The sequence below is a fragment of the Aptenodytes patagonicus genome, chromosome 12, assembly GCF_965638725.1.
Source record: "Aptenodytes patagonicus chromosome 12, bAptPat1.pri.cur, whole genome shotgun sequence".
Classification (NCBI taxonomy): Eukaryota; Metazoa; Chordata; class Aves; order Sphenisciformes; family Spheniscidae; genus Aptenodytes; species Aptenodytes patagonicus.
In genome coordinates, this window is record NC_134960.1 from 12,709,164 (window position 1) to 12,735,827 (window position 26,664).

General features: G+C 52.3%; 3 protein-coding genes across 3 annotated transcripts; 2 read left to right on the plus strand and 1 right to left on the minus strand.

Moving 5' to 3' along the window:
• Window positions 1-62: 62 nt before the first annotated feature.
• On the plus strand, window positions 63-16,463 carry GRPEL2 (GrpE like 2, mitochondrial). Its single transcript, XM_076350517.1, has 4 exons — window positions 63-2,313; window positions 8,945-9,113; window positions 9,997-10,078; window positions 12,154-16,463. Exons 1-4 carry the CDS (start codon window positions 2,246-2,248, stop codon window positions 12,507-12,509), a joined length of 675 nt encoding a protein of 224 aa, XP_076206632.1. The 5' UTR covers window positions 63-2,245; the 3' UTR covers window positions 12,510-16,463.
• Window positions 16,464-19,075: 2,612 nt separating this feature from the next.
• PCYOX1L (prenylcysteine oxidase 1 like) lies at window positions 19,076-22,302 on the plus strand. The gene is made up of 6 exons (XM_076349773.1): window positions 19,076-19,166; window positions 19,498-19,704; window positions 20,178-20,352; window positions 20,442-20,653; window positions 20,752-20,892; window positions 21,486-22,302. Exons 1-6 carry the CDS (start codon window positions 19,076-19,078, stop codon window positions 22,142-22,144), a joined length of 1,485 nt encoding a protein of 494 aa, XP_076205888.1. The 3' UTR covers window positions 22,145-22,302.
• Window positions 22,303-23,463: 1,161 nt separating this feature from the next.
• IL17B (interleukin 17B) lies at window positions 23,464-26,389 on the minus strand. The gene is made up of 4 exons (XM_076350357.1): window positions 26,360-26,389; window positions 25,213-25,293; window positions 23,947-24,233; window positions 23,464-23,719 (listed from the first exon to the last, which is right to left on the minus strand). Exons 2-4 carry the CDS (start codon window positions 25,231-25,233, stop codon window positions 23,464-23,466), a joined length of 564 nt encoding a protein of 187 aa, XP_076206472.1. The 5' UTR covers window positions 25,234-25,293; window positions 26,360-26,389.
• Between the last annotated feature and the right edge of the window lie 275 nt (window positions 26,390-26,664).

Consider the following 26,664-nt stretch of genomic DNA (forward strand, 5'->3'; position numbering starts at 1 on the left):
CATGGGGAAGGGGGCGGGAGGGGGATTTGGGAGGCGGGTGGGGAAGGGGAGTCCTTTGTGGATCAGGGTCGCATACTACTGGGAAACCCATCTCTGGGGGAGCCTCCCATGGGGCCAAGAGTTCGACGCGAGGTGTATGTGCCTGTGGTGGTGCATAAGGAAGGAGGGGAGAGCCCAGGGGCTGGCAGTCAGCACTGCCCAGCAGGCACTCCAATTTATCAGGATCAGCATGTGCCACACTGGGGACGCTGGAGGCCAGGCTAACGCTTTCCAAAGCGACCATGGACTCGTTGGGGATTTTTGGCTGCCTCAGTGTTGGGGTTCATGAGCTGCTCAGGAACGGACAGTTTGGAGACGCCGATCATTCGCCCTGCTCACTGCTCCCAGCTCTGCAGGGTCTCATCTCAGGGTTCCTCATGTCTCAAGCTTGCTGTGCCTCAACCAAGTGCCCTTGTCCAATATTTCCTTCTTGTCCTCCAGGCAGTAAGGGTGAAGGCACGCTGGCTTCCCTTGGGAATGAACAAAGCTCAAGTGTCAGCATTTGAAAGCGAATTAACAGTGTACACCTTTCAACTTTGCTAAACAGCTTAGAAGTGCTATAAAGGGCTGAGGCTGGAGGCAGCCCAGCTCTCTCTGCCCTAGCCCCATGCCAGCTTTCGGGGGAGCAGGGAAAGGGAGGGGGGTTGTCTCCTGGCCAACAGCGCATTCACACTATTGCTGCTGCAGTCAGACACAGTTTGCCAAAGCATGTGGTCAAAATGGAGCGAAGGGAAGTTTAAAAATTAAAAAAAAAAAAGGTGCTTTCAAATAAGGGGACTGGAACAGAAAAGAGAAATAGAGGAAGGTCATTTAGCACAGGCAGAAACAAGGGACAGGAATAAAAAGGAAAGGCCCAGGCTTTTGTGCCGGGAACAAGGGAGCAGGCCTGTCGCCCACTCATGCTAACTGCCACAATTAACCTTTGGAGCTTGCTCTTTCAAAGCCCTCTTGTTAGTAACTAAGTAAGCAGCTTTTAATAAAAACACTGGCACTGGCATGCCCCTTCCCCTGGCTGTAGGGAGCACGGTGGGTAAACTCCTGCTCGTAGTGAAATGGGCCAGGACAGGTCTGGGGTGGGCTCGGCATCCCTGCGGTAGCAGCTGTCGGGGCCGGCAGGCTGGGTGAATCTCATATGCCACGTTAGTGGCTGCAGTTAGCTCAGAACCATAAACTTAGCTGCCCGTTGCCCAGGCTGGAGGGGCTCCCCATCTCCCAGGGATGAGGTGCAGGAAAGCCCCGTTCCTGACAGTACTCGTCCTCGGTAGCAGCTTCCCCATGCCGGTTGTCACTGCTTCTGTTGCCTCTGGAACGTGGAGCTGCACCATCCCATTTCACTTCGGAAATGGGTAAAAACCCTCTCCTCAAAGCATTGCCTCTCCCGCTAAAGAAATGAGGAGCCTGTGCCCACAGTGGGGAGAAATGGAGCTGGACCACCACAGCCTGTGAAAGCACGTCATAGAATCATAGAATGGTTTGGGTTGGAAGGGACCTTAAAGTTCATCTAGTTCCAACCCCCTGCCATGGGCAGGGACACCTTCCCCTACACCAGATTGCTCATAGCCCCATCCAACCTGGCCTTGAACACTTCCAGGGATGGGGCATCCACAACTTATCTGGACAACCTGTTCCAGTGCCTCGCCACCCTCACAGTAAAGGATTTCTTCCTAATACCTAACCTAAATCTACCCTCTTCCCATTTAAAACCATTACCCCTCATCCTATCACTATACTTCCTGATAAAAGGTCCCTCCCCATCTTTCCTGTAGACCCCGTGGAGGTAGTCCTCGGTTAAGAGCCGCACTTGGCCAAGGCTTTGCAGTTTTTTTAATATTTATTCACCATGAGGTAAGAAACACCGTTTCCTCCACCCCAGGTCTGCCTGCTGGCCCAAGCCTCTCTCAGTCTGTATTGAGCAAGAGGTGAAACCTGTCGCGTTATTACCCCCTAAGCTGCGCAGCCAGAGGCGGCAGGAGCAGCGTGTCAAGCTCAAGCTCCAGCTCCAGCCCCGAGTCCCGAGTCCCGGGCCCGCCGCGCCCGGGTTAGCCCGAAGCACCGAACCAGACCCCCACCGAGGCGCTGCCCGCGCAGCCGCACTGCCTGCCGGGATTCGTAGTCCGCGCAGGGGGTTCTGGGAGCTGTAGTTGGCGGGCGGCGCCGGCGCGGCGCTCCCCTTCGTCAGTCGCTCCGTCCGTCCGTCTGCGGGGCGATGGCCGCTCGCTCCCTGCGGCGCTTCGGGACCGTTCTCTCCTTCGGTGGCGCGCCGCGGCGCGGCAGGTACGTGAGGCGGTGTGTGTGAGGGGGGCTGTGTCGTCCCCCTCCTTCAGCCGTTAACGGTCGCCAACGGCCGCGGCGCTGACCCCTCCCCTCCTGTGGCGGGCTCGGTGCGAGACGTGGCAGCGCCCCGGGCCCCGGGGCGCCGGCGGGGGTGTGGGCCGGCGCGGGGCTCCGCTGGAAGGGCGCCCCCCGCTTTGCCCCTCATGAGGGGCACGCTGCCGGCCCTTAGCTCCTCAGAAGGCCTGGAACAAAAACAGGCTTTCAAGAAGCAAACTCCTTCCTGGAAAAGTGACATTTTGAGGAAAAAGTTCATTTTCATTTTTTAGGGAAAAGCGTTTCTGTGGTCAGTAAGTCACGTTGTGACGTTGTTTCCTGCCGTTGCACGTATCCACAGGTGATTTCTGGGTCTCTTCTTCCTGTCTGAACCATTTATTCATTAACTATATGTTTAATGTGCTCCTTGGGTTTTATTTTTGGTAGTGATGCAGCACCTGTACTTTCAGCGTGTTTTGGATGGTCAAGGGAAGCGGGTCCATTTAATTGTGTCAATATTTAGACAGAAAAATGATGTCCAGTCATATTTTTGGACATTGTGGAATATGGCTTATAAAAGTGAAATCCGTAACAGGTGCTTTGGTTATTTGAGTGAAATGTGGGCAGGTGAAAAGAAAAGAAGTCAAAATGCATGTAGTTTATCCTAGAGTTTTTTCTCTGAAAAAAAAAAGACCATTTAAATGCAATAAAGTAATTCTGCAGCACGTAATAGAAGCAACTGTGTTTGTGACTAAATGTAAAGATGCGTGTCTGAAAGTCCTTGCTCTTTCATATGCTCTTACACGTGTGAAAACTGCTTTGCCCCTCTCAAAATGTGCACCAAGTTTGAAACAGGTGACTTTGTCTGATGGGAGCTGAGCAGGCTTCCTTCATGGAGGATCGCCAGAACCTAACATCGGTGTGAAACTCCTCTTTGTACGCAAGTTCTCTGGCTGTGCCTGCATCGCAGCCGACAGGAGCGGCTCCATACAGTAAAGTGGTGGGGCCCAGACACCCACGCTGTACACATCTAGGGGACTTCTTACCCTGACCTAGCTGTAGTCTGGAAGCCTACTGCCCAGTTTACAGCCGTCCTGTGTTAAGGTTCACTGCACAAGCTTGTTCTCCAGTTTCATCGAAGAGGAATCCACGTAGTATTAATCTCTGGTATCACTCCCTGATGAAACAGAGTGCAGTAATTGGGGGCAATTAGGAGATTTCCTTCCAAAGCACGCTCATCAGAGCTAAAACACTAATGCAGATGTTTCTGTGTGTCTCAGCACTTGCGTGCTTTGTCATGCTGATTTGGGAGGAGAAGGAGGAGGGAGTGTTTAAGGAGAGATGGGATAGGACCCTTGTGTTCAGAGGGAACATGACAGTCGGTTTGGGATGGTCGGGTATCTGTGCCTGTGCTCCAGAAAGAGGTGATACTATTGTTCTGACCTGAGAGACCTGTTGTCATCATTTAAATTAAAATCTTTAAGGAGAACTGTCTTAAGCCATATGGATACAATCAACTTTTCTGCTACACCTATCTGTTTGGCTTTCTGTGACATCGGTTTGTAAATCTTTTTGTATCACTAGCTTAGTTGTATAATCCCTTCACGCGCTCTGGGACTTCCACGTGTCTGTCACTTCAGGATGTGTCAACTTCCTCCAGTGGGATTTCTGCCTATTTTTAGGGCAGCTGTGATCATGACTGTGTTTAGAAGATGGAGCATAGTGCAGTGGACAGACTGTAAATAGCACTTGCCCTTTTTAGTGGAGTATTTCTTTCATCCTGGAGGAGGAAGTAAATTGAGCGGCATTTTCAATTCTGCATAATAGTCGTTCTTAAGAATTCCATTTGGAGTCAGTCTGTGGTTCTTATTTCTTGCCTGCAACTTTTAAGGCAGGCTTGTCTGAACAGCACGTGGTACCCGGGGTATTTCACTGCACGGGGGAGTGTTCTGTGACTTGGCTTCACAAGCTGGAGAAAGGAGTCCATGCAGGCAGCTCTCTGCTTCACGTAGGCAGGTCCCCGTAGCTGAGGCACCAGCTCATTCATGCCCCTCTCCTCCTACACACCAAAACACACCTATTCGTGTAGTGTAAATCACTTGCAGAGGGAAATGACTCACCTTTGCTTCTTGGATGCAAAAGAGTTAACTCATTTGTATAGCTTTTTTAAGACACAGGAGTCTAACCTGTGAGGTGCCTAGCAAGGCTGCTTTCTCAGCTGCATTTCAGGTTCTTTGGTTCATCTGTAGCATGGCTAATTTCCATCCCTGCAGCTCTTGAAATGAAATGCGAGATGATAAAGGACAAAGCTTGTAGTTGGTGCTTGCTATGGACACACCTTTTATTCACAAAGAAAGCTTTACAGTTGTTAAAAGCTTCATGGATTGATTTTAAAGGCTTGTTGAAGGGGGTCCTTCTCTGTCCCCACCTCCAGTTTAGTCTACTTTCTGTAACTTTGAAAAAGTGCTGTTAATCAGTCAACACGAATGTGACAAATCTTAAAAATCATTCAAGATGGGGTCTCGTGCCCCAAACAGATCTCTCTGCAGCCAGGGTTAAAATGTGGGGCTTTCTTCTGTGTTGGCATTCCTGGAACCCAGAACCGCAGTGGCTGGGCAGCTTTTTGAAAAGAGCCTAGTGACAGCCCCTCACCTGGTTCTTTAAAGATTAGTGTGAGGAACGTCCTACTCCAGAGCAAGTGTACGTAGCAAAAGCATTTTCCAACTTGTATTGGCATGTAGTGTGTTGAAAAGGAGCAGTTTGACATACAGATTATGTTTTAAGTACCCACTTCATAAAAAATTTTATATGCAAATGTTTTCAGGTGGGAAAAGGAAACTTGTCAGTAGTGTTGTGGGACATGTAGCAACCTTGTATTAAAGATAAAATAAGGGAACATCTGGGCTGCTAAGCAGGGAGTGGTAGGAGATGCTTGGTGGTCTTTGGGCAGATACAAATCTCTTAAACTGTGCTTTGGTCATAGAGCTGAGCCAGTCTAAGCCCTGGCTGCCACCCAAAGGGGCACAACCCTTCCCCACATTCTCCCTCCAATATCTCACCAGGCTTCACGTATTTGTCTTCTCTTTTGTACTGGCACTTGCACTCATCTGATCTGTCAGCAAACCTATTCAGGGACACAGGCAGAAAAGTCTTTGTTTTGTAGGGTTAGTTTTCAGCTGGTTTAACTCCCTGAACCTTCATTCTGCACAGCTCCAGTACTGGAATAAGTCCCTTCCAGTTGCTGCTGTAAGCTCAGCTTAGCTGGACTGCTGAACAACACTTAGGTCTCGTGACCAATTTGATAGACCCAGAAACAAAAGCTGTGCACTGCTGTGACATTGTACCTGACCGATATAGTCTTGCTGAAAAGTAAGAAAGCATAATGGTGCAGGCCTGGTAACACGAACTCAGCTATATGGATTCTGGGGCCTAAATTAGTATCTCCGTGCAGTGTTGAATTGTGCTGTATAAACACAGAAGTTTGAGTCGGTGCCAGTGCAGTGATTTCTGTGCCATGCTGCATTTCACTTAGTAGAGGTGCACTTAGTATATGCAAAACCCCTCTATTAAAGGGGATGTTGAAAGCTCTGCTTAGAGGAAGAGCCCAGGTGTTCCCAAAAAAGGAGACACCCTTCCTTGTTAAGCATATACTAAAATGTTTCCTGAATGGAGCTGGTTTGGGAGTAAATTGAACTTTCTGCTGCAGATTCTGTTCCTGGTGTAAGGCATGAGAGGGAGGTGGGCTGAGGCTTTGGCCTCATGCTGGCAGGAATGGGTCCTGTCTAGGTCGCTTTGTAAAAGTAGGTGGTGTAGGAGGGGGAGTGAAAACTGGTGGTTTTGCTCTTGGAGTGACAGCATTGTTACCGCAGGTGAAGGGCTTTCTGGAAAAGAACAGAATGAAGTGAAAAATATTTTCTTTATTTTTCAAAGTGTCTAGCACACTGGTTTTGATGATCTTCTGACCAAACTGTTTTCAGCCAGACTTCTATTGTCTGGTTTTTTGGGAAACCTCTGAGATTGTTACGGTATAGAATAGGCTGCTAAGCACCTAGGTGGTGTTTATACAGCTCAATCCAATTATCTGACTCTTTGGTTGTTTCATCATTTCATCTGCAAGTTGTGGAGTTGGCCTGCTGGATGAGCTCCACCTGCTGTACCAACACGAACCACTGACAAGCATGCTTTTTAGTTGAAAAGCGTACTTAGGATAAAAAAGCAATTGGAAATAAGGTAGGCTTCAGCAGTTGAGGCTTGGGCTTGTTTTGTGGTTTTTTGCCTTTGCAACTCTTCCATTGCCAATAGAGAGAAAAACAGTTGAAGTGCTTAGAACTGTTGGAGAATATTAGGGTGTCGTGGTTTAACCCCAGCCGGCAACTAAGCACCACACAGCTGCTCGCTCACTCCCCCCTGCTGGGATGGGGGAGAGAATCTGAAGGGTAAATGTGAGAAAACTCATAGGTTGAGATAAAGACAGTTTAATAGGTAAAGCAAAAGCCGTGCATGCAAGCAAAGCAAAACAAGGAATTCATTCACTCCTTCCCATCGGCAGGCAGGTGTTCAGCCATCCCCAGGAAAGCAGGGCTCCATCATGCGTAACGGTTACTTGGGAAGACAAAACGCCATCACTCCGAACATCCTCCCCCTTCCTTCTTCTTCCCCCAGCTTTATATGCTGAGCATGACGTCATATGGTGTGGGATATCCCTTTGGTCAGTTGGGGTCAGCTGTCCCGGCTGTGCCCCCTCCCAGCTTCTTGTGCACCCCCAGCCTACTTGCTGGGGGGGTGGGGTGAGAAGCAGAAAAGGCCTCGACTCTGTGTAAGCACTGCTCAGCAGTAACTAAAACATCCCTGTATTAGCAACACTGTTTTCAGCATAAATCCAGAACATAACCCCATACTAGCTACTATGAAGAAAATTAACTCTATCCCAGCCAAAATCAGCACATTCTCCACCCCTTATTCCATACCATTTACATCATGCTCAGGTTCCACACTATCCAATACATTCTCATTACCCACCACCCCCCTTCCCATCCTTTGATGTAATACACAGATATCATTCCCCTAGTCTGTGCACCACCCCTGTGAAATGTCTATAAAATGTCCACAAAATGTCCATTGAGTTCATTTAGTCCATGACTTTAGGCTCCATCTGTTACGGTGGTCACTCAGGACAGGAGAGGGTGGTGTGTTGCGTGGAGTTACTGGGCACCAAAGCCAGCTCAGGTTGCGTCACTGTTGCACTTGCACTGCTTCTTGTAAGGCTTGTCCTCCATTGGTTCAGGTGGTTCCTGCTATAGTAATTCCTATAACATGCAACTCAAATCATGGACTACAACAATTTAAAGGTATTTCCATTACAATCTCCACCCCTGGTCCCTTTGGGCCAGTTTATAGGGTTTAACATTGCAATGAACTCCTAGCCTGGCTAGCCACAAGGGATTCCTGCTATAGTAATTCCCATAACATGCAACTCAAATCCCGGGTTACAACAATTTAAAGGTATTTCCATTACAATCTCCACCCTGGCCCCTTTCGGCCAGACCATAGGATTTAACATTGCAATGAACTCTTCCCCTTGCCCCTGCTCCGGCTTGGACTTATTCACAGACTGCAGTCCCTTAGGGGAGTACCTGCTCCAAGTGGAGCCTTATCTATGAGCCACAGTCTCTCCAGGGTTGGCAGTCCCTTTTCCAAACACAGCTAACGGTGCTGTGAAGGTCCCGGTGGAAGGCCTCAGAATATTTGAGCTGCACACAACTTGGTCATGTCTCTGACAGTTCTCTTTGGTTTCTTAACTGTTCTTTGTGCAGTGAACATGAAAGCTGGGTACAGTCTAGCGATTGCTACTTTGTGAGAAGAACCGATTGGCAAAAAGTTTAAACTCTCTTCCTTTTCACTCAATAGGAAGAAAACTGAATACACCAAATACTATGTCTGTTTGCACCCAGGAGAACAAACAGGTCAGAACATCCAAGAATTGGATCCTCTGTTAGCCAGCAGTTTGAGATGTTTGTCTTTCCTTGCTTGTTGAATTACTCCACAGAAATCCACAGCCATTCCACTGGTGCGACTTGCCCTTTTGTGGTCACTGTACCATCTTAGGTAGGCGGGCAGAGCCTAGCCTGCTATCTTATTAAGTGCCATGAGTTTGCAGATCTTACTGAATTTTGCTCAGAACATTTGGGGTTTTTTAAATAACTGTAAAAAAAGCTTTATATCACCTGCCTCCTTTTCAAGACTACCTTGCAAAAATGTTTCTGAAGTTTGTCATCCGGTATTGATCACCTGTACTGGGAGGTCAGCAAAAATGCAACCCACAACTTGTTTTCCTGTGAAAATGTGACTCTTTTCAAGGTATGCCAAAGAAGTGGTGTACAGCCTCTGTAGTAACATGTGAGTCTAAAATAAAAGAATTTTTCAAAACATCTGTCTCTTTGTATTTCTGTGCTAGTTGTCCGTATTTTCTGAAAAGAGCTAAAATTTTATCTAGAATCCTATGTACCTTTTTTAAGTGAGCCTACTTTTAGTAATGACGCTAAACTAGAATTCTTCTTTTTGACCCTGTTGTTACTTAACTTTCCTTCTTTGTCACTAGTTTGTATTTCAGGGGGTCCCCATGTGTTTTCAGCACTGCAGCTCAGCAGAGAAGTACAGGAGATGAGTGTGGCCCAGAAGATCCCCGTGATGAGCCCAAGCATCCCCTTTCTGACTGTGCCTTAGAGCACAAAGCCATCAAATTGGAAGAACAAGTCCGGGATTTAACTGTGAGTGTGCTGCTGGTGGCATCATGATGTCTTTCGTTCAGTCCCCTTGACTTGGTCTGTCTTTCAGCCCTAGCTTTTTCTGTAAGCCCTGTAACATGCACACAACGCCGCTTTGCTATGGCAGCCTTCAAAGCAGCTGTGCTCTAAGTGTGAGAGGGCGCACTGTGAAAGTACGGTCTGCCTTCCCCAGAAATGCCATCTGTTAGTAGTAACTAGGAGCAAGACACTGATAGTATGATCCTGGCAGGCAAAACTGTATGTTGGAGATGGCCTGGTCAATTCTTTCACAGTATTGTACAGAGGGAACAGCAGTAGATGCGTCCTGATTAGCATCGCATATGGTGTCGCACTGGATCCAGATTGAGAAGGAAAGTCCTCTTTAGTGACAGTGGTGTGGTGGAAATGGTAGGGATCATGTTATAGGGACTTTGAAGAACAGATGTGACTAATAGGAGGATTAAATACTGCAGCACTGGGCAGGCAATTCTGGAGATAATCGCCTTGAGAGTACTACCGCACAAAGTGATAAATCAGCTGGTTGCAGATCTGTTGCTGAGACCGCCAACTTGCCTGCTGGAGAAAGGAGTGTCTCAGTAGCCGCAGTGAGTCATGCAAAAAGCAGCATCCTGACAATGCGGTGTTCAATTGAGCTGCGCCCTGAATGCTTCTGGCCTTCACTTGGGTCTTTTGAGGGAGTTGCAGTTGTGCTGATTAATCAGTAGGAGAGGGACTTGGGTTTGCATGCAATGAAAATGCAGGAGCCCAGCACAAGCTTCTGACATGAAGGGGGCTCCTCTTAAAGCATTTCTAAGGGATTGCCAGCTTGTCAGGAAATGGGGTTTACCTCCTTGTTTGATGTCTCCCCTTGCTATTGCGGTTACAGGAGCGATACCGGAAAGCTTTGGCAGATTCTGAGAATGTCCGAAGGAGAACGCAGAAGTTTGTGGAAGATGCGAAGCTCTTTGGTAAGCAAAGTGAGGCAGAGCTGTGTTTACTGCGGTAGCCTGCCTGCCTGAGCATAAAATGCTGATCAACAGCTTCTCTCTTCTCTCATCCTGCCCTTGTTCATTGTAAAGTCTGGCATGACGTTTGGCCTGGACTGTTGGTGTCTGGGCTTACTTGCTATTTTTTCTGTATGTCCAGCTGTGTCCTACCAGGTTTATCTCAGTGACTGTTTTGTGACCTTTTTTCTAATAAAATAGGCCTGGTGCAATTGAGTGTAGTTCTACCAAATTTCAATTTGGTTGAAATTACAAGTTCTTCTGTATGCTGAGAATTGGCTCTGGCAGGGTGTATTTCATACTCTTAGCTGTGTCATCAGGTTGTGATTTCCTTTACTGTATTAACAGCCTCTTCTCTTCTGCTCTAGCTTTTAGGAGGTAGATCCTGCCTGGGACAAAGGTTGTCAGTTCCTATATCAAATGTTCTTTAAAATTTTATAATAAATATTTTAGCATTCATGAAGTGAGCTGGATTTTTAGCTTTGGCAATGGAGGCAGGTGAAGGGCGAAGAAACTGCTGTTTAATCATTGCACTCTGCCAGCACCATCTCTGAGAATGAGAAACTGTTATTCTCCACAATGCATGAATCTCAAAAGGTTTTTTGTTAATTCCAGTAGCTTTGAAATTAGAGCTGCTGTATTTTTCTTACTGTTCTACCCATTGTGCTGTAAAATGGCTGTTGAGTTCTGGGATAATCAGCACCGTTGGTTTTGAGAGGGTTTTTTTGAGCTCTTTGAATTTTATATGTGGTATGCTTCAGATTTGAAGAAAAATTAGGTTCTTTATTAGAAGTTGCTCACGGAGTGAGGTGTGGGGGTCTGTAGAGCATTAAAACAGACTCTGGTACAAGAGAAAAACCTGAAAGGAGGTTGTAGCGAGGTGGGCGTTGGTCTCTTCTCCCAAGTAACAAGCGATAGGACAAGAAGAAATGGCCTCAAGTTGCGCCGGGGAGGTTTAGATTGGACATGAGGGAAAATTTCTTCACCAAAAGGGTTGCCAAGCATTGGAACAGGCTGCCCAGGGAAGTGGCTGACTCACCATCCCTGGAAGTATTTAAAAGACGTGTAGATGTGGTGCTTAGGGACATGGTTTAGTGGTGGACTTGGCAGTCTTAGGTTTACGGTTGGACTCAACGATCTTAAAGGTCTTTGCCAACCTGGATGATTCTATGATTCTATGAAATGGTTGGTAATTGGTCTGCTTCTGTCTGCTCTTTTGTTGCTTCTCCTTCATGCTTCTTTGTTCTGTGCATGTTTAAACATGTATGTACAGGTATAGACAGCACCAAACTATTGTTTCTCTTTCTCTCTTTTCCTAATGTGTCTTTCCAGTAAGTTGGTTAGGGCATCTATATAGCTGAGGGAGGCTGGTTTTCCTGAAATTTCTCCACTGTGTAATACAGTGGAAATGTATCTGATCTAAACCCATTTTTCTAATGAAAAAGACTGCATGACTTTTCATGACTAAGCCAAGGACCATTTTGACCAGTCCTTCCACAATGGTTTTAACTTATGAATAAAATTGTGGATGTACTTTTGAGTAGTCATGTATTATTTTTACTTTGCCCCACTGCATTTGTTCCCCGTGTGCATGGGCATTTATGTGAGTTGCTTGGCAAAACATTTATGTCTGTGGGACTGTATGAGAGAATGTGGAACAGTGTCCTAAATGACACGTCTTAGTTGCAAGAACTTTTTGGAGTGAAATACTAATGCTCTGCTGCGGGGTGGGGTGGGGGGGAGAGAGAGAGAGGGTGTAGGGGGCGGGGGGGAGGGGAGGGTGTAGATGTGTATAGATGTACCTTTCCTGCATATACCTTGATTTGGGGAGTCTTTAGATTACTACCCATGTAATGATAAAGCTTTGGCTACAGGATACAGAAGACACTGTCTGTGCTTACGAAAGTAATGGTTCAAATCAATTAGCAGCTTTAAAGGTGCTTTCAAACTGACATGACTTTGTGCCTGTCATTGGTACTGTAGCTCTGTATGTTCTGTAAACTGCCCTTCATTTACTTCTTGCTTCTTTGTGCCTGTAGGGATCCAGAGTTTCTGCAGGGACCTTGTGGAGGTAGCAGATATCTTGGAGAAGACTGCTGAGAGTGCCGCAGAAGAAGCGGAGCCTAGTAATCCAAATCCAACCCTGAAGAAAATCTATGAAGGCCTCTCTCTCATAGAGGCCAAATTGCAAAGTGTATTTGCCAAACATGGCCTTCAGAAGATGAACCCTGTTGGTGGCAAATATGATCCATATGACCATGAAATAGTCTGCCATGTACCAGCGGAGGGAATGCAGCCGGGCACAATAGCACTGGTGACTCAGGATGGCTATAAACTCCATGGTCGCACTATCAGACACGCACTCGTTGGCGTGGCAGTAGAGTCACAGGAATGACATGGGCTTACCCGTTGGCATCTGGGACCTTACTGAGCTGAGGACCCCTCAGCACCCAGTCACAACTGCAGCTGCATGTCTTTACTTATTTATTAAGCTAGGTTTGTATTGTATGTTGGCTTCTTTATAATGTGTGCAGTCATTTTGCCATTAATTCTAAGGTACTTGTATATTTAATAATCCTTTTTGGAGTATGTGGAGTAGTACTAGGAGTCCTGCTATTTGTCAGAAATGTGGCACTGTAGCCCCCTTCTCTGTTGCTCATTTCTCCATTAAGACTCGTATGGGGAAGAGGGGAGATACGGGGGAGAAAGGGAAATTCTCTGAGAACTGAGGAGTCTTGTCTCCCGGTTCCATCTCTGAGACAGGCTCCTGCAGTGGCCTTCAGGAAAGTAACTTCTCTGCCTCAGTTTCCATATCTGTATTAAGGGAATATAATAATACTTACTGACCTACCTCACAGGGATGTGGTGAGGCTTTTTCTTTGCAAAGCACTTGGAAGAAGAAAAGCCCAAAGGGCTGAGTATTATTATCAGGCTGGTTTTAGTGTCTTCCCTTGTCCCCAGACCCCTCAGGTGGGGATGAAGACGATCACTTGAAATGACGTTTAGGGGCAGCTTTTTCTCATGTCACTTCAGGAAAACAATCCCCAATTAATGAAATCTCTGTCGTACTACAGTTGAATAGGGATGAGGTTTTAAAGAGAATTCAGTTGTTAAGTCAGACTTTAATGTGTTAATATTCTCCAGGTAAAACTTCAGCTTGCCTCCTTGTTTCTAAAGGTAAAACAGGGAGTAGTGGTTCTTGGTGAAGCCAGAAAACTGTTCTCAAATCTCTTTTTCTCCAACCAAAAAGTATATTTTAGAGGAGAGTAATCTCTCTTCCCTGATGGGTATTTGTGCAGCTTTCAAGCATGATAAACTGTATGCTTTGTTGCAGCTGCTGGCAAAATGGAGATGTGCCCTTAAGCAGGAAGTCTGGACTGTTTTATTTTCTCAGCTCCCCAATAATGGTACTCGGATAACACTAACTTCCAGTTCACATTCAGATTCTACTTTTGTGTGGTCATAGTAAATATTAAACCTTTTGGGTTTTGACGCAAGGGGAAAAATCTTTTCTACTAGAAGTCTCAAGTGCCCTTGAACCAATTTTAGCAGCAGTGACATGAAAGCAAGAGAAGCAGAAGGCTGAGGAAGTGAAAGCTGACCTCAAGCCGTCCTCTTAGTTGGAGGCATGTTGTTGTCACAGCATGGCATATGTATTTCCCAGTGGTCCCTTTGCCTGCGAGTCCATTTATCTCAGCTGAAAGGATGCAGTCACCGAGTAAGATCAGAATTTAACCCTTTCAGAGCATCAAGCAGTATAATGACAGAAGAGTTATATAAACCAGCCTATGGTCTGTACTATGTGAAACCAAGGCAGGAATGGTTTCAGGTTGTTTCTTACCAATTCATTAATTCCTGCCTTTTTACTTACTGGAATTGGATCCATGGCCTGATGGTTATTTGAGATCCACTTCCAAAAACTCTACTTGTGGTGGATGCCATCACTGGTTTGGAAGAAAGCTTATTCTCCTCCCATTCCTTTGCAGGCTTCAGTTGCATAATGCTTTTGTGGTGGACTTCAAGATTACCGCAGCCTTCAATTAGCAGCTATCAACAGTCTTTCATCTGGGGAGACTATATGCAGCTAGATGGTTGTCATTCCAGAAATCTAAGGAAGATGCACATTTCTAATATGCTCCGTGCAAGCTGCTTTAGTGACAGCTGTATGTGGGTGACTCGGTAGTGGATACTTTTTGAAGCGTGGTTTTCTGCCTCTGCGTAGTTAGGTTTTCAGGCAGGTACTTGAGATTTCAACCCTGAAACAGTGCTTCATGGCAGCATTAGATCACTTTGGACAAACCTCTTGTTCAGTGCTCTTGTTTTATCACGTTGTTGGAAATTGCAGAGATATACAGGACTTCCTGTATTGTTGGTCTTCCTTGTTTTGCTGGTCTACATGCTGACTGGGTCACCGGGTTACGCTATTACTCAAGACAAAGAACAGGTAAAATATGAAACGTGGCAATGCCAGTCTTGCTGTTCTGCCTCAAGACTGTCTGCAGCCTGTTCTGAGGAAACCGTGTCTTCAGCTGGAAGGAGCGGTTGGGTTCTCTGCTGCCTCTTCAGCCCCTGTTATATCAGCCGAGTCTTTCTGCAATATGAGGGGGGAGCTGGTTATGGAAGCTAACTTTGAATGTGAAACCTTATTTATAAGGAACTAAACAAAAGCAAAGACATTTTACACAACAGGTAGTTTTCTGTCACAAGAAAGGCTGCAGCTTACCTGAGCCAGGTTTAAAAGTAGCATGTGACCAGAAGTGATGGGATCCAAATCCTCTTTAAACTGACCCACAGAGCCACTTGACTGTGAAAGTACTACAGCTACTTGGTCCACCTTCGGACTATTTGCCAAGCCTGCCTGTCTCCTCAGCTAGTATACACCCATTTTTGCCTTAAAGAAATACCCTAAAATGCACTCCAGACCTTCTGTCTGTAATAAGAAGTTATTGATTCAGCTTGTGTATCTGGAATCCGCTTTCACCGCGGCACTGTTGTGTGGCTAGAGCAGGAATCTGAGGGATCCAGTTCCTGTGCAGTCTTTCTTGCCCTCCCACAGGCCCCATTTAAGTTTGGGGAAGCTATTTTCTCTGTTCATGCCCCAGTTTTTCAATCTATGAAACTTCTACAGGATCTTATCGGGCTTTTATGATGATTACTGTAAGATGTACCCATTGCTTAGAGACTTTTACAGAAGTTACCAAAGAGAGAAATACTGTAGCTGTTGTCTGTCCTAGTTTATGCTTCCTTTGAATGGTGAAATGAAAATGAAATAACCAAACCTGGATTCCATCACGGAATCCGGATTTCCTAGGCAAAATTTGATTCTCTTGCCTTTCAAGCACACTTAATGATCTCTTTTATCGTGGATGAGATTGCGTAATGGTGGATTGAATTTCTCCTTTGTAGATTCTTGCTCCTTTGTCTGCCCTGTTTGTGTAAAGCTTGCACACTCAGCACGGTGGGGCAGAGTCCCCGTTGGTGCGGTTCCGTTGTACTCTGCAGAGTTACACCAGAGAGGAGACGGACCCGTGCGCTTTCTCTCTCCAGTCACTTTATTCAATGACTATTTAATAAAACACAGGAGTACGTTAGCAGGGACGGAATAGCAGAGGAGAGGAAATGTCACGTACCTTTTAGTCATTTCCACTCTGTTCACCCAGCCATGAACTGAAGAGCTCGAGCTGGGAATGCAGACAACTAGATAAGAGGTGCATGTGATGGTGATATGTGGACCTGCATTTCTGCTCTCGGGAAGGGGGTAGCCCCACTGAACATGGGTGTTTGCCTTGTTCTGTGACCTTGCCGTGCCCCGTCAGTGGGACATGTTTGAGTTGAACTCCTGGACGAGTCTCCAGTGGCACCGTCTCATGAGCGTGGCAGCGTCTTAACTCTGACCAGGAGCAGTGCAGAATGTGACTGTCGCTTTGTGAACCTTAAATTTTCAGTGCTTCATCAGCAGAGCTGCTGTTGAAAGAGACAGCTGTGATAAATCAATAGCTATTAGCAGTCCTTTAATTTTTAAACAAATGTATTTAAGTTTTATATGTGAATATTGTAGTATTTTTTTATTTTAAAACTTGAGATGTTTTGATATTACTTGCAAAGTCAAATGAACAAAGCGTCGCTAATCTCCAAAAATATAAGTCCATTTCGTTGGTGGGAAGCCTGTATATATTGTATTTTTTTTGTGTTTCTGTGCTCTTTGTTTACCCAAAGGTTCTGGCTGTATGAAAGACAAAGACTGAAGTGTGGGAGTGGTGCAAATAATTGACAACGACATTTGAGTTAACGTTGGAAAGGGCTGATTTCCTTTAGATGTCCAGATACTGTCTATTTGCTAATTAAAAAAAAAAAAAAGGAATTGCAGTTGCTTCTTTTTTCCTTTTTTCCCTGCCCCAAGCTGCTGCTCATTCTGACTGCCGCTTTAATTGGCTGGGACTGCGGATTGAAAGGTTTCTCGCTCTTCCTGATCCGATTGTCTAAAATATGGGCTATAGGCCATGGCATTAGAGAACTTTGTTGAACATGTCATTCACAATCCTTTAGGTGGACTCCAAGAAATGCACACACGCGTGCCTGTCATCTCTCCTCACGCAGGTGAGTCGTCAGGGATTTCTGCACTGATAAACTGCCCAGGTGTGTCGTTCTCTGATACTTCTGTGCCTGCTTTTGTGTCTGTTCCAGGTAAGGCCACTCACGGACCATCGTGTAGAGAAATGCTGTCTGCCAGGCTTTGGTGGTGGTTCATTCTGCAGAACTCTGCTCACAGTTGAAATCTTGACATCTGGTTTTATTTTTGCCATTCTGTTCCCTCACAGCTTCGCTTTGCTGCACTTTTCCCCTTTTGTGTGCAGTGTGTTGTAGCAGGCGTACTGTATGGCAGCTCGATTAAGGATGGCTCAATATACAGTGTGTATTGACGCTTGTGGTATCCACAGGCAGGTTATGATTTCAGGGATTTGCTGGAGAGAAGAACAGGCTTTCTCTGGAGGGGTGTGATTGTCACAGATCGCATTCTCCCTTCGCGCGTCCTCTGCAAAAATAGCCGGGCCTCCATTCCTGGTTTTGCCTTAGTCTCATAACACTTGGTGCCATGTCGGTGGGCCTTGCTTGCCTTAGTCTCCTGAACCTCTGAATGCCCCTGGGCACTTCTCACTAGAAAAAAAACGTTGCAAAAGACCGTTTACAAATGACCTTTATGGGGTGAGATCTATATTTCTGTGCTAAAGATCTGCCAGCAAAGTCCCCTTGTGATCGCAGAGGTTGTGTCCCATTATAGGGGCTCTTCCTCATTCTGCCTAAAATGTGTGGTCATTGCTCGGTGTTTGCTAACCGGACTAGACCAGGAAATACTGCTGCCTGCTGCTGTGTTTGTAATTTCTGGCTCTGCTGGTTTTTCTCTGCAGCAGCAGTGAGAGTTGGGAGTTTTCAAACCACAGCCACCTCCATCTGCAGAAAAGCATCAGAGCTTGTGAGCAAGGGGAAGAACATTTTGCTTACGGCACGGTATTGCAGAACACCTGCAAGCAGGGCATGGTCTGCCGTTCCTGCGGGGCGATCGGGAGCAGCACTGACCCGCGCTCCTAGGAGCCTTGCTGCGTGTACAGCCAGATTTCTTGTCACCCACAGCCATGGTGAAATCAGGCTGGTTAAGTAAGAGCTTGTTAAAACCTGTGGCATGTTGCAAAGATATGTGTGCTGTGTTTTAAGCTGCTTTGGGAACGTTGTCTCTCCGTGCTGGTGGGTTGATACTACCCGTTGTAAGGACTTGGGTGAGCTGAGCAATGGTAGTTTTTGTCTGTGCCCCCCCAAAATGCTCATGCCCGAGTTTCTGGGCTGTGCGTGCTGCCCCATGCAGGAACTCTGAAGCGGCTCCTGGCTGGGGGAAAGGAAGGGGGCTGTGCTTGTGTTGCGTTTCTGCTGAGACAAAGTTCAGATGATGGATTCTCAAACTGAATTTTGCTACTTGGTACGGAGCCAGCCCTGGGCTACAGCAGGCTCTGGGTCTGTAATTACCTGTCCTACCTGTTCCAGAGTTTTTGCTCGGTCTTTGCTATCCTTTGTAATCCTAGCAGCAGCAGGCTCGCAGACAGGATCCCGATGGCACAGGCTGCTTGTCAGGCACCTTGTTTTGCCCAGGGCAGAAAGTGCAAGCAAAAGCTTGAAATGCCCTTGCTGATGCACGAGCCACATGGGATCCAGCCTGCTCCCCTCAGCTGGGTACTGAGCACTGTGCCTTCGCCCCATGTGCAGACTGAGCACATGGAAAACATGCTCCAGCAGCAGCTTGGCCCGAGTACTGCCCTACGGCGCAGCCCCCAGCACGCTTGCAGCGGGAGAGAGGTGGTGCCATGGGGGACCTCCTGGTTTTGGGCCCTTGGTTCACCACTGGGTTGACTGCGAGTAGGGTGCTGCCGAGTGTCCTGGTGGATGCGCAGCTGGCGTGTGAGGAACAGAGGGCGCTGAGGATCCTCGCTGTGGCTGTGCTTGGGGTTGTTCATGTGCCGCAGCCAGCACTTTTGGATGTTGAGGGTCTCCTCTGACCCTCAGTGTCATTCTCCGAGGATGAGTGCTGGGAGATAAGTTATCACAAGGCCTGCTTTTGTACCGCTGCTGTCTCTCCGGTGAGCCTGGTGCTGCCCCCGTACCGCTTCCCTGAAGCCGGGGAGCAGTGCGAGGCTGCGTGCATTCCTCCGGCTCTGCGGGAACAAAGCCCGCTCCCCTCCCCGCGCTCGCCCTGCTCCTCCTCCTCGCCTTGCCGCCGGCAGACGCGCTGGCTCAGGGCTTCCAGCGCCGGGGCAGGCCTGCCTCTGCTCGCCAGGAGCGGGCTCCCCGCCTGGGGCCGAGCCGCTGCCCGGGCGGGGCGGGGCGGCCGCGGGGGGCGCGGGGGCCGAGCCTGCCGTAAGGGGCGGGCCGGGGCGGGCGCTGCCGGGACCCGCTCTCCGCGCCGCCGTCCGCGCCATGGCCCCGCCGCCCGCCGCGCTGCTCCTGCCGGCCCTCGCCGCCCTCCTGGCCGCGCCCGCCGCCGCCCGCGCCCCGCCGCGCAGCATCGGTAGGAGCCGGGGGGGGGTGGTGGTGGTGGTGTACGGAGTGGGGAGGGGGCACCCATCCCGGGTACCGGCAGCACCCGGCCTCCTCCCTGCCTGCCTGCCTCCGGGGGTAGGCGAGGGGAGCTCCGGCACCCGTCCGCGGCGAGAGCAGGGCGTGCTGCCGTGCATCCCTGCGCCGCGCCGTGCCGTGCCGTCCCCGCCGCCTCCCCGCCCTCGCTCGCGGCGCTGGCCCCTTCCCTCCCCGCGGCCGGGGAACCCGGGGGGCAGCGGCGCCCGCCTGCTCTCTCGGGGCGCGCTGCTGACCCGGCCGCCCTCGCCCCTCTCTGCCGGCAGCCGTGGTGGGCGCCGGGCTGGGCGGCTCGGCCGTCGCCTACTTCCTGCAGCAGCACTTCGGGCCGCAGGTGCAGCTAGACGTGTACGAGCCGGTGGGCGTGGGTGGCCGGCTGGCCACCGTCACCGTCAACAAGCAGCAGTACGAGAGCAGGGGAGCCTCCATCCATGCCCTCAGCCTCCACATGCAGGACTTCGTCAAGATCCTTGGTGAGTGTGGGCACCCCAGCGCTTGCATGGCCTCCATCCCTGAGGCAGGGGGCTGCACCATGGGGTCGTAGGGAGGGCTGCTTCCAGTCCACCCCGGCACCCCGGGCATGCAGTGACCTCCTTGCCGTCCCTGTGCCCCAGCCCTGTCAGGCCCTGGAAGAGAAAGGGATGGGGCGGCCCAGCAGAGCATCAGGGCGAGGGGTCCTGGTGGAATTAGTGCATGGGAGGGGGCTCACAAAATCCCACCAGTTTGTCCCAGCCAGCAGCATGTCAACTCCACAGCATGCCCCAACATACAGGGTCTGGCTGGGGTCCCAGTGCCCTGGGGTCTCACACTCCCTGATGCTCTTCCAAGAACATCTTTGCCCACATCCCTGCTGCGGCAGCATTTGGTGCTGGCCTTTCCCAGCAGCCGGCCAGCCCCAGGGAGGCGTGCCAGCCCGGCGGGGCTGGGGCCCCTCTGCTCCCTGCAGGCCTCAAGCACCGGCGCGAGGTGGCAGGGAAGAGCGCCATATTCAGCGGGGAGCACTTTGTCCTGGAGGAGACCGACTGGTACCTGCTCAACCTCTTCCGGCTCTGGTGGCACTATGGCATCAGCTTCCTGCGCCTGCAGATGTGGGTGGAGGAGGTGATGGAGAAGTTCATGAGGTAGGAGAGCCTGCGGGGCTGGGGGGATGCAGGGGGTCTTCCCTGGCACCGGAGCATCACCGGGCACCCTGTGCTCCTGTCCCCTCCAGGATCTACAAGTACCAGGCGCACGGCTATGCCTTCTCCAGCCTGGAGGAGCTGCTGCGCTCGCTGGGGGGTGACACCTTCGTCAACATGACGCAGCGCTCAGTGGCCGAGTCCTTGCTGGAGGTGGGCGTCACGCAGCGCTTCGTGGATGATGTCATTGCGGCCGTCCTGCGCTCCAGCTACGGGCAGTCGGTGCTGGTGCCCGCCTTCGCAGGTGAAACCAGGGACCCGCTCTCCTCCCCATCTGACTCTCCTTCCCAGCGTCCCCTCCATGGGCAGGCTCTTGAGCCACCCTCCTCTTCCTCTCCCCAGGAGCCATGTCACTGGCGGGGGCCCAAGGCAGCACCTGGGCGGTGGAAGGAGGCAACAAGCTGGTGTGTTCAGGTCTGCTGAAGCTGACCAAAGCCAATGTCATCCCGGCCAGGGTGACGGGCGTCTCTCTGCACAGCTCGGGTGAGCCTGGGCACAGAGTGTGCTCTGGGTGCTGTGGGTCTGGGTGCTACAGGGTAGGAGGTTGGTGGTGGCAGCATGGGGATGCTGGGGCAAAGAGAGGGCGTTGGGAGGCTGGAGAGCGTCCTGGTCCTGGTAAAGCATTTGGGCGAGGGCCTGGGGGTCTGACCATCTCCTCCCTTTCTCTGATCTGGTGGGGGCCCTGCAGTACAGACCTCTGCCCTGAGGTTCCCCTCTCTCCCTCCTGAGGTCCCTCAGGTCTCTTCTATGGCACCATCCTTGTTGCAGGCTTGCTCCCCCATCCAGCACAGCAGGAGGGCTGGATAGCTGGGGTTTGGGGAGTGGGCTGTGCTGCCCCAGTCCTCCTTGCCCGGCTAGGCTGGGCTTCTCTGGAAACTTTCTCCCATAGGCTTGATAAAATCTTCTTTCCGCTGCCTTAAAGCATCAGCAACTCATCCATAACCATCAGATGCTATGGTCCAGCACTGGTGTGTACTGGAAAACCAGGGGATGGAGGCCATGCTAGAAAAAAGGGGGCCAGGGCAATACCACCTGGGGCTCAGGGCTACTCCTAGCTGTCCACCATCTCTTTTCAGAGGGGAGAGCTTTGTACCAGGTGCACTACGAGGGCAGTGAAGGCCAGGGCTCAGCTTTCTACGACATGGTGGTTGTGACGACTCCCCTGCACCCCAGCAGGAGCAACTTCACCTTCGAGAACTTCGAGCCGCCCATCGCCGACTTCCCCGGAGCCTTCCAGCCCTCCGTCACCTCCGTGGTGCACGGCTACCTCAACTCCTCCTACTTTGGCTTCCCTGACCCCAAGCTCTTCCCCTTTGCTAGCATCCTCACCACTGACACCCCCGACCTCTTCTTTAATGCCATGGACAACATCTGTCCTGTGAACATCTCAACAGCTTTCCGTCGCAAGCAGCCCCAGGAGGCCGCGGTGTGGCGAGTCCTCTCCCAGCAGCCACTGGACAAGCAGCAGCTGAAGACCCTTTTCAGGTCCTACTACTCGGTGCAGGTAACAGAGTGGCAGGCATATCCCCGCTACGATGCCGCCAAGTCCCTCCCGCCCATCGTGCTCCACGAAAACCTCTTCTACCTCAGCAGCGTGGAGTGGGTGGCCAGCTCCATGGAGATGATAGCGGTGGCGGCCAAAAATGTGGCCCTGCTGGCTTACAACCGCTGGTATCAGGACCTGGAGAAAATTGACCAGAAGGACTTGATGCACAAGGTGAAGACCGAGCTGTGACGGCCAGGGGAGGCAGTGGGCCTCTGCGTGTAGTAGCCTGGGGAGTATTTATTGCCTTGGGACACTGGGGGGGTTGGGGCTGGGGGAGAGGGGACAGGCTGTGTCCCAGATGACTTGAACGTGCTTCACCTTCAGGAATACAGTCCCTGCCCAGTGTTGCTGCGTGTCTGTGCCGTGTGCCTCAGTTTCCCTGTTTCCCTTCCCCAGGCTCTGCTGGAAGGAGCCTATGCATTTTCCTATAAAAAAAGGTCGCTGCGCATCTGTTTTTTGGAGGGACCTAGGGGGGTTTTCAAGGACAAGGCTGGCTGGCATCGGCAGCAGATGGGTGCTGGCCCTAGGCAGGAATAGGGTCCTGCCCCCTGGCAAGCTGCCTGGCTCCCGCTGTGCCTCTCCCACCTTCCTGGCTTTGCCCCCAGGAAACTCAGTGGCAGGGCTGGCCCTGCTTGAGGCAGGAGGTCCCGTGGCCTCTCCCGTGCTGTGCGTGCATGGAGCCTAGCCCCGCTCACTGGCCTGGCACCCCGGGGATGGGCATACAGGGTGGGCTGTTGCAGGTCCTAGCTTGCAGGGAGAGGTGCCTGCTGCCCGGTGCTCCCTGTTTCCAGGGGTGTCCAGGCTTCCCCGAGCCTGGGGCTCAGCTGTGTTTTGGGGGGCAGAAGACCCTTGCTGGGAGAAGGCTGAGTAGCACCCACCCCTGGATGGGCAGGGGTGGAGGGGCAGCGCGACAAGCCGAGGCAGGGGGTGGCTCAGATGGGGGCCAGCAATGCGCTTTATTGAGGACCTCAGAAGCCGCCCAAACCACCCTCTACTTCCCCCGCTCCCTGGGCTGCCTGGCCCAGTGCAGAGCAGCTTGTGGGAGGGCTGGGGAGGACCGGGCACTCCCGGAGCTGTTGCACTGGTGGAGAGAACAAAGGCAAACAGGGACTTTGGGGAGGGAGGAGGCGTGATCCTGCCCAGCTGGAAGGACCGGGGGGCAGCTGCCTCCCTCTCTCCCCCAGCCCACTCTGCTGGGCTCCTCCCTGGAGGTGAGGGGGCTTGGGGCGGTGTCTCGCTGTGAGGCCAGCTGCAGGACTGCATAGCTGGGTGACTTGCAGGGGCTGCCCCCATGCTGGGTGTCCCCAAAGTGGCTGCTTGGACTGAGGCTGATGGAGTCTGCAGGGGAATTTCTGGGAGCTCTTGGAGCTGCCATCACCTTGTGCAAGGGCTCTCTTCACCCTGACGCTCAGCCGGGTGACCCTCTCCCAGAGGGCTGGGCAAGCTCGGGAAGCAAGAGCAAGCTGGTTAGATGCCCATGCGTGACTGCAGGGGTTAGCTCTGCAACTTCAGAAGATGCAGGTGCAGCCCACAGCGATGGTCTCCATGACCGTCTGGTACTTCTTGTGACACTTCTTCCCAGAGGGCTTGTGTCCCACCTCGCCCGGCACCTGGCAGAGCAGCCGGCGGACAGGCAGCCGGCTGTAGATTGGAATGCTGGCCATGGTACGGTCCTCCTGCATGGTGAAGGGGTTGATGCAGCCGGTGCAGAGGCATCGGGCCTCGGGCATGTCTGCTGGGATCCGCGTTGCATCATGGTTTATGCTGGAGGAGAGGGAAAGCAAGACAAGGCTGGAGAGATGGTGAGATGGGGGGCAGTGGGTGGCTGGGGATGGGCAGGGCAATGCCTCTGTGGGGTGAAATGGGGCGCTGCGTCACACCGTACCCCCCAGCAGCTACTGCAGCCCCATGATGCTGGAGTCGTGGCCGCCGCAGCGCCGGCTGGCACAGAGCCACCATACATATCCCCGAGGTCCCTGCCCCAAGCTCACCTGTAGGCCCAGGGGGACAAGCTCCTCCGGTTGGACCTCCAGAGCCTCAGGTTGACCTGGCACTTGGCGTCTCCCAGCTCAGAGCTGTTCCTCAGTTGGCGCACCATGTCCTGGATGCTGTGCTCGTAGTCTGCCATGGAGGTGTAAGAGTCGTCCAGGGCCCAGGCCAGGGCAGGGGTGGCTGTGGGCGGCCGCACTGGGCCCCTTCTCCTCCCCTTCGCTGCCTTGCTTTGGTCCTTCGCTTCAGGGACCAGGACCATGGCAAAGGTGAAGATGCAGAGGAGAAGCTGAGGAGGAAGGAGGATGGTGCGTGGCTGCCCAGGCTGCAGGGCTGGCGTGGAAGGGGAGCTCTCCCACCTCCCATGGGACACTGGGTGATGGCAGGACCACATTGACTTTGGGGTGGCACATGCAATCCCCAAAGGGCAACACTGGCCTGTGAGCGAGACCCATAGACACACGTGAGGGCAGTTTGCAGGGGTGGTGGGTACGCAGTCGTGGTGAGCCCCTAGCCTGAGCCCCAGCTGATATGCGTGACTGCAAAGCCCCTCGCCTTGGTTGCAGCTGGCAATTTGTGTTGCCCAAAGTGCCCCTGCCCACGCTCCCAGAGCTGTGCCCAGTTCCTTCTCTACCCCAAGGTGGCTACATGCTGGGAGGGATGGGTGCACCCTCAGCTCAGGCTGTACCTGGGCAGCCTCTGGTTTAAAAGAAGCTTTAGAGATGAGACAGTCAATAATGCGATCTTTATCCAAACCCTCCTCTCCCTCCCTGTGTGCTCCGGGGACAGTGAGAGAGAAAGAAAGATGCTTTTTCCTTTCCTTCTCCCTCCGGCCTCGCGGGGCTGAGCTCCCGTGTGCTGGCACCCGGCAGGCTGCCCAGCAGCGAACAAAGTTGCTTTCTGTAGTCCTGCTCCCTGCTATTCGTGTCCCTGCAGCCAGCCGCAGGCGGCCCCGCACCCTGCCCGCTGTCCCGCCTGCCTTCCTGCAGCCCTTCCTATGGGTGTGCGGTGTCCCAGGGCAGGGACCACTCGGCCAGGGCTGTTTTCCCCCTGGGGTGCTGGACTGTCCGGTCAGACTGTCACAGCTTTGCTCTCCGAGGCTGTTGCATCCTCGCCATGCCAGGCGTGGGAGCGATGGGCCTGGCAGGCCACAGCATGCATCTCCAATGAAAACAAACCCAGGTAGCCACCCATAAACAAGCGTGCAAATAATTATATTAAAGAAAGAAAACAAGGAGCGAGCCCTGAGCTGCCGTGCAGTCACCTACCAGGTTTGGAGCCCGCTCCATCGCTGTGGAGGGGCTGCCGGCTGCCGTCCTGCAGTGTGGCTGGCACTGGCGAGCAGGGAGCTAAAAAGGGAAAGCCTCAGCCCCCGGCTCCACTCCGCCGGAGGTGTGTCCGGTCCCCAAGGTGCCAGGGAGCCTCGGTGCCGGCAGGGCGGGGGGCCAGCGTGGTCTGGGACTCAGCCACCCGCCACCTCCCCGGGCACTGGCTCCACCTGCGGCTGTGGTTGTGGCCGGTGGCGGGTCCCTCCGGACCGGGCAGCCCGGAGGGGCTCGCTGGGCAATAACCTGCCCTGGGGAGGGGGTGTGGGCTCCGGTGGTGCCACCAGCGTGGTCACAGCCCTGCCGGGGCCGGGGGGGACATGGCTGCTGGGTTGGGGGAGCAGGGACTTGCGGGAGGACCGGGGGTGGGCTGCATCCTGCGCTGGCAGCAAGATGTGCGGGTAGCCTGGGGCTGTCCTGCTGTCCCTGTGGGACACCCCTGTGGCGGGGTGCTCCCCCCCCCCCCCCATGCCGTCCTGCTCTGGCTTCCCGGTGCCAAGCATTGGGATGCAGGGTGCTGCGGTGGGGGAAACTGAGGCACGGGGGATGCCGGCTGCGATGCCCCATCCCAGGGACGGGGGCAGAAGGGGCCTCTCTCGGGAGGGGGCTGGCCCTGGGCGCGGGCCGGGGGCTGCAGCAGCCCGGCATTGCAGCCCCCCTGCCCTGGGCTGTCCCCGTCCCTACGGCCAGGCAGCCGCTGTGCCACACGATGGTGCTGTCCTCCACCCAACCGCACCCCCAGCCCTCCGTCCTTTCCCCTCCCCTCCTCCGCTCCGTCCCTCCTCCGCTCCATCCCTCCCTCCATCCCTCCCTGCAGCCCTCCTCCCCTGCCCGCCCCAGCCGGCCGCGGGAGGCGGGGGTGCCCGGTGCTGTTCCCCACGCTCACTGAGAGCAGGGTCTGCCCTGCTCCTTTGGAGGGGCCCTTTACATCGTTAGGGCTGCTGCCCCCGGAGGCCGGGCCGCGCTGAGGGGGCTGCTCCACCCCTCTCTGGTGTCTTCTGCCTCCCCTTTACCCCCCTGCTCCCTCCCCAGCACTGCTAGCTTTTGTGGCAGCACTAGATGTTGAGTTTCCCTCTGCCTCCCAACTCACCGTACATCCCCAGGGGTTTGAAGACCCTTGTGCTTTGTAGGGCGGTGGGAAATTTCCATCTCCTTTTCCCAATCCGTGAACTGGGCCTGTAGAAAACCCCGCAAATGGGGTAAAACTCACTGCACCCCTCAACTCACAGTGCCCTCTCTCCTCCTCCCAGCCCCGTCATCCCCAGGATGCAGCAGGGAACACAGCCCAGCTGCTCCCACCCGCAGGGGAGCCCCAGCCCACGTTAACATCCCCAAGGACAGCCTCAGCACAGTGTTTTGGGGGCTTTTCCATCCTCTTGGGTGAGGTCTGATGCT